The 9734-nt window shown below is 32.7% G+C and overlaps 1 protein-coding gene across 1 annotated transcript; it reads right to left on the bottom strand.

Moving 5' to 3' along the window:
• Nucleotides 1-2112: 2112 nt before the first annotated feature.
• On the bottom strand, nucleotides 2113-2692 carry LOC107849121. Its single transcript, XM_047401635.1, has 2 exons — nucleotides 2688-2692; nucleotides 2113-2572 (listed from the first exon to the last, which is right to left on the bottom strand). Exons 1-2 carry the CDS (start codon nucleotides 2690-2692, stop codon nucleotides 2113-2115), a joined length of 465 nt encoding a protein of 154 aa, XP_047257591.1.
• Nucleotides 2693-9734: the final 7042 nt, after the last annotated feature.

Raw genomic sequence — 9734 nt, forward strand, 5'->3', positions numbered from 1 at the left:
TCCGGTCGAGGTAGAATGTTTCATTTTTGGCCCCCGAGTGACGGACGATCTAGTGGACCGTCAGATTCCTGATGGACCATCACTTCGACCATCAATCCGAGGCAGAACATCCCAGTTTTGGTGCTTGAGTGATGGATAACTTAGTGGACCGTCAGTCCCTCTGACAGACCGTCAGGTCGACCGTCACAGGCCCCGATCAGTGAATTTCAGCTTTTTCAAAAAGGCATTTTTGTATTTTCCTCCCATTTTGGTATTATAAATATATCCAAGTAGTAAAGGGAAGATAATTTTCTCTTATTTCTCTCTAATCTCTCCAAGAATTCTCTAGAAGCTGGGGTTTTCTTCCAAGACCCAAAAAAAAATCCAATCTTCTTCTAAGAAATTCAAGAATCTCCCATAGATTTCTCCAAGTAGTTCAAGAATTAAGCTTTCCTAGTCAAAGGCATCAAGAATCTTAGCTCAAAAGTGAGATAAAGAAGTTCTAATCAAGTCTCTTATTCTCAAATTTATAATTCAAGGTATGTGGGGTTTGAACAAGAACACTTCTTTCGTTCTTGTGCCCAAAGATTTAATTTCTACTATTGAAATCCATAATTTTACAAAGTGGGTTTACACCCAAATTACTTTATTAATGATTTATGATATTTGAGCAAATCAAGATTGATACACATGACTATTTCATCATTTTGTTTCTTAAATTGAGAATTCATTTCATAAGTTATATATTGCCATTATGTATCGATGATTTCTAAGCGATTTAAGACAAGCGTCATGAGTTATGCCTTTCCATGAGAAATTTTACTATTGAATATATATCGATATTTGAGATTGAAAGTCAAGAATGAGTCTTATGATGTTTCCTTGAAGCTTTTGATATTTGAAAATAATTCGAAAAGCAAATGTACTTAATGTTGAGAAAGATTGTGTTGAGTTAAGTCGAGTTAGGAATCCACAAGATGTTTACGATTTATAGATGAGATATATATTTATGTTTTGGTCTTTATAATAGACCCATGAGTTGATATTGATTAAGATGGATTTTCTAACGCGTTCTAAGTTGAGTCTAGGAGGAGTATTTAGCACCGAGCGAGAAATATAGTATTTTTCTAAAACTACGTGCCACCATAGGATGGATGTTGATAATTGTGGGCCAGAAGCCGAGTATAAGATTGTGATAATGAGATTGAGGCTGTACTCCCTGGAAAGAGTACAACACCCACGCCAATGTGGGGTTCTACAACACCCACGCCAATGTGGGGTTCTCTCTTTTAGAGGGCAAAACGTTGGACTCTATGCAGCTCACGTAGTGTAATCATGTCGATTTTAAGAAATTCCCAAGTCCATAAGAGTTTAAGTTTCATGAGTTACCCAGTCACTCTAAGTCATGATTTAAAGAGTTTGAGTTGAGTATAATGATTTATGAGATATATAATGCTTGCATTACTAATGATGAGTTTCAAGGAATATATTTCAATTAATTCAAGCAAAGAAAGTCGTTATCGTCAGCATGCATGATTTTCATAATCATTTATGATATTATTTATAATGTTGCATTGCACCCCCACATACTCAGTACATTCTTTAAAGTACTGACCCCCATGTATTTCTATATGCTAAAGTACCTTATAATATAGGTACAAGTTATAGCGCAGATACCATATTCAGTCAGTTTGCAGCTTCCAGTTAGCAGGTGATGAGTCCTTTTGATTCTAAGGCTTAAGTCAGTTATACAGTTCGAGGAGTATCGTATTTTCTTACTTTAGTCGTATTGAGATTGGGTAGTTGGGAGTCATGACCCATCTATCTGAAATCAGTACCAGTAGAGGCTTCATAGACAGTCAGTAGAAGTTAATGTATTCAGTTTCAGTTTCATTTGTTAAAGTAGAGTTGTAACCTTGTAACGTTCATAATTGTATTGATCAAGTTCAGATAAGTTCTATGTTTTCACTGATCTCATGTAGACTTGAGCATTTTATTCAGTTTCATATGAGTTATGCCAGTAGAAGGGTTAGCTTAGGGTCATTTATGCCCCTAACAATCGTGTGACATATCGAGACCCAATTTTGGGGCATTATAACTAGTCGGGGTCAGGCTGCCCCACCTAACCGTAGGTCAACCTTTCCCACCCTGCCTCAACTTGTCCTTCTTGATAACCAAGTCCATCACTAGGATTCTATGCTGGGTCACAAAATTCTTACTCGAGATTACCTTACAATCCTTACATAATGTTCTATCCCTCTTCCTACGCAGCAAAAAGCCAATCTGAGTCTTGACTATCCTACTGCGGAAGGTAACTAAGTCCTCTTCCTTCTTCAAAAAATTAGAATTCATTACCACCAACCCAAAGGCCCTCGCAAAATCCAAAAGAGCCATTCCCTTATCATTCCTAACCCCAAACTCAAAGCCCCCATGCACATCATCATACCCTAATGACGAAGACCTGATGTGCCCATTGAAATCCCCACCTATGAAAATATTCTCCGAACTAGGCACGCCTCTAACCACCTTGTCCAAAATCTCCCAAAAACTCTTCTTCTCTTCTTCGTCTAGGCCCACCTGTGGCACATACACACTACAGATGTTCAAAGTAAACCCCCAATAATTAACTTAATAGTTATAACCCTATTACTAACCCTTTTAACCTCCACTACCTGCTCCCTAAGTTCTTCGTCCACCAAGATACCTACGTCATTTCTACACCTATCACTACCTGAATACCACAACTTGTATCCATCTACATCCCTAGACTTAAAACCTACCCACTTGGTCTCCTGGATACACGCAATATTAATAATTCTCTTCCTTAGAATCTTAACCAGTTCTATCGACTTACCCTGCAGGGTCCCAATGTTCCACGACCCTACCCTCAATCTATCAACTCGTTTAACCCTTCCCTTTATACCTCGCACACTGCATCTCAAACCTAACTCAACACCAGATCCTGCCCCCACCCCCCGTCCCTATGACCCCAGGATATGATGCTATTTCACTATGAACCACCCAAGATACTACTCAACCCAAAGTACAGTGAAGACCAAAAACAATAATAAAAATAATAAACAATAATAACAATAAGCCACTAACAATAAACGGCACACTCAAAGGACGAAATATAACCAGAAGAGCAGGATAGTATAAAGAAACTAAAAACTGTAAGTAGTGATTGACAAAACCACGTATATTATAAAGAAACAAAACTGTATATATTGATTGAAAAAGCAAAGTTTAGATGTCTCCGGTGATCCTGCGTTTTGCTGGTTTTGGCATGATAGTCACACTATACTCGCAAGACATATAACAAACACAAAACAATACAAACGGCACAATAAAACTAATAACTAATAAAGCTATCTAAATAATAAGTTTAGATGTCACCGGGTACTCCTGCTTGATGCGTGATGATGTTACCGTCAATTTTGACTTCAGAGATAGTTACTGGAAATAGTTGTCACCAAAAAGCAGTTACCAGAGCATCATCGGCTGCCGCTGTCACTGGGGAGTCTACTGTGCGTTACTGAATTCGTGCTCTGTTGGTAGTCGCCAGTGTCGAGCAGTGGCTAGTTGTCAAGGAGGGAAAATGGAGAGAAAAAATGCTCAAAGAGTTGGGGTGAGAGAAAGAGAGAGAGCTCGAGAGGGCCAGAGAGGGGTTACCTTACCTGTTGGCAGCGCCGGCGCCGGCCGACCAGTCGAAGAAAACAAGGAGCGTTAAGTGTACGTTATGTTACAGGAGCCTTTCAATTTTTGACTAGTATATTAATAAACAGTAATAGTAGGAGAACCCCCCTGAAAAAATAAAGAAAAGAATACAAAAAAAAAAGTTCAAAGAAAAAAAAGGTAAAAACAAAGGAGAAAACTAAAAGAAATAAAAAAAAATACAAAGAGAAAAAGAAATAGTAAAAAAAATAAAAAATAAAAAATATGAAGGAAAAAATTAAAAAAGAAGAGAGAGAGAAATATATAAATATATTTTTAATCACTCAAACTTATTTTTAGTTTTGAAACTCATTAAAAAGGGCTTTCTATTCTTAGAAATAAAAGCATTAATTAATCTTTAATTAATTGGGTGAACATGATCTAAAGAAGCTGAATTATTTTGCCTTTTTAAACTCAAGTTATTACCTAAAAATATGATAATTAACTGAATTTATATATATATTTAATGTGTCTTGTGCATCAAATACATATACAAGTTGCTATTTTGAGTAATTATGAAATTGTTGCTATGAAATGTCCTAATTATAAGCTTAAATTTGCAACTTGTGAATTTTTTCCTAAAAAAAATTGATAGTCATGTAATTAAATCGGATGTATGTAAATGGCAAGAATATTGTAAAATAAAATATTAAAGACTCTAAGAAGTTTCGGTCATAAGTTTTGGAGTTTAGGTACATTCAAAGATGAAAAGTTTAAGTTGTTCACTTGAAAATCTCTGTATATTCACTTTTTTCGTGCTTAATTTGTTGTATTAGGAACAGGGGCGGATTTAGTGGATACGGTGGGGGATTTTTGAGAACCCAGTAACTTTCGTGCAGTTTTTGTAATTAAATTAAAAAATCTAGTAAATATATAAGAATTATAAGTTGGGAGCCTTTAAAAAAAGTGTGTTATTGGTCTAGTGATAAAGACGGAGCTTGCTAAAGCTTTATAGGTCTTGCTGGTTGTGGGTTCTAGCCCCATCACCCACTATATTCAATTTTTATTTTTCTCAAGGAATCCACAAACATTAAATTCTAGATTCGCCTCTGATTAAGAAAATAATGTATGTAATTATTTTCGATGGATGTGATTATTCACGTGAAGAATTACAAAAATAAATAGGAATCAAAAAATAAAAAAGAATTTCCATGGTGTGGGTAAACTGTAAAAAGAATAAATTTTGAAATGTAGTTTTCCTATTTGAAAATAACTGTAATACCCCAAAAAATTTTCTTCGTAAAGATTTCGTGAGAAACGTATCGAGTTCTACGATTTAGAGCGATCCATAAATTTTCTGTGTAGTATTTCTAAGACGTTGATCTACCATTGCGTAGAGTATCAATAATCTTTCCAACGATATGTAGATCATAAAAACGGACACTCGAGCGATGAGTTACGACCATTCCAATCGAACTACGACCATTCCGATCCAACTGTGAACAGTAAAACATACAGAAAATTAAAAATTACTGCAGCCAGGCGAATTTTAGGGTCAACTTCAAACGACCATAACTCCTTGTACATAATGTTATGGGTGAGCTACTATATATCAACGGAAAGCCCTAAGAGTCCTCTTTCTAATGAAATTGGTTTCATCCAATGTGGCTGTCGGAGTAAAACGTTATGGTCGATCTACTTCAGCCTATCAAAACAGTCCACAAAAGACAGATTTGACATTATTTATTTTTTAAGGGCAATTTAGTCATTTCTCACACACCCCTCTTGGACGAAAATTTATCCATTTAATCTATAATTGAACCTTCAAAATTTATTTTCTCCATGAAACATTTGGGATAATGAAACCCTAGCCAAATTTCACCTTCAAATATCTTTCAATTTCACCGTAGAAATCCAAAATTAATTTAATAAACGAACTCCTCATTTTAAGACCTTCGAGGAGCACCCATTATTTTTCCGAACAGGATTCCGTAATCAAGAAGTTAATTTCAAGGTATATGGGATTTTGAACAAGAGCAATCTTCCGTTCTTGTGCCCAAAGCTTTAATTTTATTATGGTTTTACACGATTTTGCAAGTGAAATTATGTCTAAATAATTCGATTATGAGATTATGATGGTTGAATGAATAAACTTTGATTTATATGATTATCTCAATGTTTTTATGATATGATTTAATAATTATCATTGTGAATTACACACTTTTACCACGAGGTGGTATTTTGAATGATTTTGGGACGTATGTCGAGATGGTATTTTAGAATAATATTTTGAGATATGTGTCAAGCTTTATGCTTCCCAATGACGATTTGAATTATTGAATATATATTTGAGACATGAGATGTCTTGATATCTATAATTGTATATTTCATATTTTATTTTGAATGATTTCGAGATATATGTTGAAATAGTATTTTGGAATGATTTTGAGATTTATGATAAGCTTAAAGCTTCTTTATGACAAAATTGAATCATTGAGCATATTGAGATATAACGTTTGAGATGTTACCATGAGTCTTGATATTTTTTCAAAAATATTGATGTTGTCATGACTTGATAAATTATTACATTTTGACATTTAAAAAGCTTGAGTTCTATTATTGAAATTTCATGATATTTAAAAATGAGTATACACTCAAATTACTTTATGAAGGATTTATAAGACTTTGAATTTTTTTTCCAATATGGATATACATGATTACTTCATTACTCTACTTCTTAAATTGAGAATTTATACTATGAATTGCATACTACTACAATGAATTGATATTTCTAAAGGCTTTCGAGATAAAAGTCGTGATTTGAGTTGTACTACGGGATATGTATTCTTATTATGAATTGAAGGTCTCAAGTGTTTTTCAAAAGCTGTTTTCATGATTTAATTGTTAAGTTGAAATAATAATCATTTGAGTACATTGACCTTGAATTCGCAGAGTCGAGATGATTTTGACTATGAGAAAGATTGATTTTGATATAGATGTTGAGATGAATTTTGGTATTTTTTTTTCCGATGATTTTGATGAGTTGAATTATTGAAAATATTATGTATTGAGTCTTCATATCCTTGTCCAAATATCGAGTCGGTTATGATTTAATGCATTGATACCTTGTTGATGTTGGAAAAGATTGAAATGTTTTAAGTCGAAGTTGGGGTTAGGAATCCACAAATTGTTGATGAATTATAAATTGAGATATTTGTTTGGGTCTTTATGATAGACCCTTGTGATGATGATGGTGGATTTCCTAACGCGTTTTGATCTTGTCGGGGAGTAGTACTTAGCACTGAGAGAGAAACTTGGTATTTTCCCAAACTTATGTGCCACCGTAGGGTTGTTTGATGATGATATTATTGGCCAGAGAGCCCGATTGTGATTATTGAAATTTTAAGGTCGTACTCCCTGGCAAAGAATATGACGCTCCCGTCAACGGAGGTTTCAAACGTTGGTATTCCACGTAGCTCAAGTGGGATTGTAGGTTATAGGAAACTCCCCTGTCCATAAAAATCATGTTTCTTGAATTACCGAGTTACTTCGAGATTTGAGTCAAAGAGTTGAGATATTATGATGAATTATGATTATCTATGATGAATTTTGACGATATGATAATTTATTATGATTTATGATGATTTATCATAATTTATGATTTTTGATGATTTACATGGATTATGAGATTTTACCATTTGAACTATTTATTAAGAAAGTATGAAGAGTATGATTTGATATAACTCAAGCCAAGTGAGTCATCATTGTTTGTATGCATGTTTTCATGAAATTGATGATGTTATTTAAAGTATTGCATGCACCCCCACATACTCAGTACATTCTCTTTGTGCTGACTCTCATCTACTATTCTATTCAGTTGCAGCATCTGGTCAGCAGGTAAACAAGTCCTTATAGTTCAAGGTCTTGTGTTGGTTGTTTCAGTTCAGAGACACTGTATCTTCTTCTATCGGCCATATTGAGTGGGATGGTTCGGAGTCATGGCCCATTTATGTACAGGCAATACTAGTAGATGCTTCATAGACAACAGTAGTGGTTGATGTATTCAGTCTCCTTCTTGTATATGTATATGTGTTAGTAGAATTGTCATCTTGTAATTCCAATATTGTATTCAACAGATTCTGTATTGAGATATTTTCAGCTTTATTCTCTCAAAATTATGTTTTAAATCAGCTGCTTTTGAGTTATACCTATGAAAGGGTTAGCTTGGGGTGACTTGTGACCCTAAGCACCGTGTGGTGTCTCGGGACTCAATTTTTCAGGCATTACAATAACGATATATTTATTTTTTCCTTGTTTAATTTATTATTTTAGAAAAATAGTGTATGTGATTATTTTTTGTGGATGTGTTTATTACCATGAAGGATTGCAAGAATAAATATGAATGAAAAAATAAAATAATCTCCATGGTTTGCCATGTGTGGGCAAACTACAAAAGGAATAAATTTTGAAATGTATTTCACCCGCAAATGAACAAACTTTAAGAAATATATTTATGGAAATGGGTTCCATAGTTTCTAGACGAACTAATGTTTGGGCGAACATTTCCTTTTGGTGTGTGTTTTTAGGAAGAAATGTAATCCATGTTTATCATATGGAAAGACTTGAATATACGTGGTCTACATGGTCCCTTTCGATTGGAGCCAATCACTAGTGTCTATTTTGATGCATTTTATTAAAAATTTTGCCCTTTTGGCAGAGGACTCACAAGTTAGATTCCTAATTTATGATTTTGGCCTTAAATCAAGTACTTATGAGTATTTAAAAAAAAATTATCCAAACAATATAAATTAAATACTGTAAAATGATTTCATCTTTAAAACACTAAAAATGAGTTAATTCAAACAGACTCTTTATCAATTATCTCCATTTTTGTCATTTTCTCTTCTCACTGAATTTAAACTTAAGAAACAAACCACAAATGCTGATGTGATCATCTTTTTGTTGGAAGTGGCCTGATTGACAATATTGTAATATTCAAGGAACAATTTTAACTTTGCCATATTTATTAGGGCAAAATTCAGAAATAACATACTTATCCCCTTAATTATGAGTTTCATAGCAACAGTTTCATAATTACATAATATGGCAAGTTGTATTTTATATTTTTACAAACTATTGCTACAAAATTACAAATACATATGATTTTTACTGCCCTTATGATCGATATGTATTTTGTATTTTTGCAAACTGTTGCTACAAAAATACAAATACAACCAAATACATACACTACAAAATGTAATTTGATAAAAGTTTTGTTATTTTTAATAATGTAATACTTAAATATGCTACTTTATGTATTTTTTTTCCTATTTATTTCTGCTTCTGATTCGTTAAAGATACAAATATATTTTGGAAAAAAAATATAAAATATATGGGTTGTTCATCCAAGAGTCTTGATTCAAGAAATTATATAGGATGACCCCATAATGGGTGACTTTGAATTTTTGTCCCCCATGAAAAAAATCCTTAAAGACTAATCTTTTTTTTTTTTTTATGTATACAATAAGACATTTTTGTTACTCTACACCTCAAATATTTTTAAACTTTTCATGCTCATTTTTCTCTTAACTTCTATTTTTTTTTCTTACTTTTTCATTTTTTCGTAATTTCTATTTTTTCTTGTTTTAATTTATTTGTCTCAATATTTATTTTTCTTTTACTTTTTTTTTCTCAGACAATTATCTATTTATTTCTCTTTTTAAAAAAAAAAAAATTATTTGTGTCAACCTTTATTTTTCTTTTTTTTATCATTTATCATTTTTTTATTTTTCTCAAAATTTATTTTAAATTTTTCTTCTCATTTTTTTCTCAATCTTTATTTTTTTCTTCTTTTTTTCTTAACTTTTTTTTTTTGGTTTTTCTCTCTTTTGTTTCTTCTCTTTTTTCTTTTTTTTTTCTCAATTTTTATTATATTTTGCTGATAAATAGAATGTTGCATAATCCATAAAGGTATTTTCTTTCTTTGACATCAAAGTAAATTTAAAGGTGTAACTTGTTATTTGGAAGTCCTTTGGAATAAGTCTTGCCTCTATGACTTAAGTTATAGACATATCTCATAAATTAGACGCAATGTGGTAGTT

The sequence above is a fragment of the Capsicum annuum genome, chromosome 12 (genome assembly GCF_002878395.1).
Source record: "Capsicum annuum cultivar UCD-10X-F1 chromosome 12, UCD10Xv1.1, whole genome shotgun sequence".
Lineage (NCBI taxonomy): Eukaryota > Viridiplantae > Streptophyta > Magnoliopsida > Solanales > Solanaceae > Capsicum > Capsicum annuum.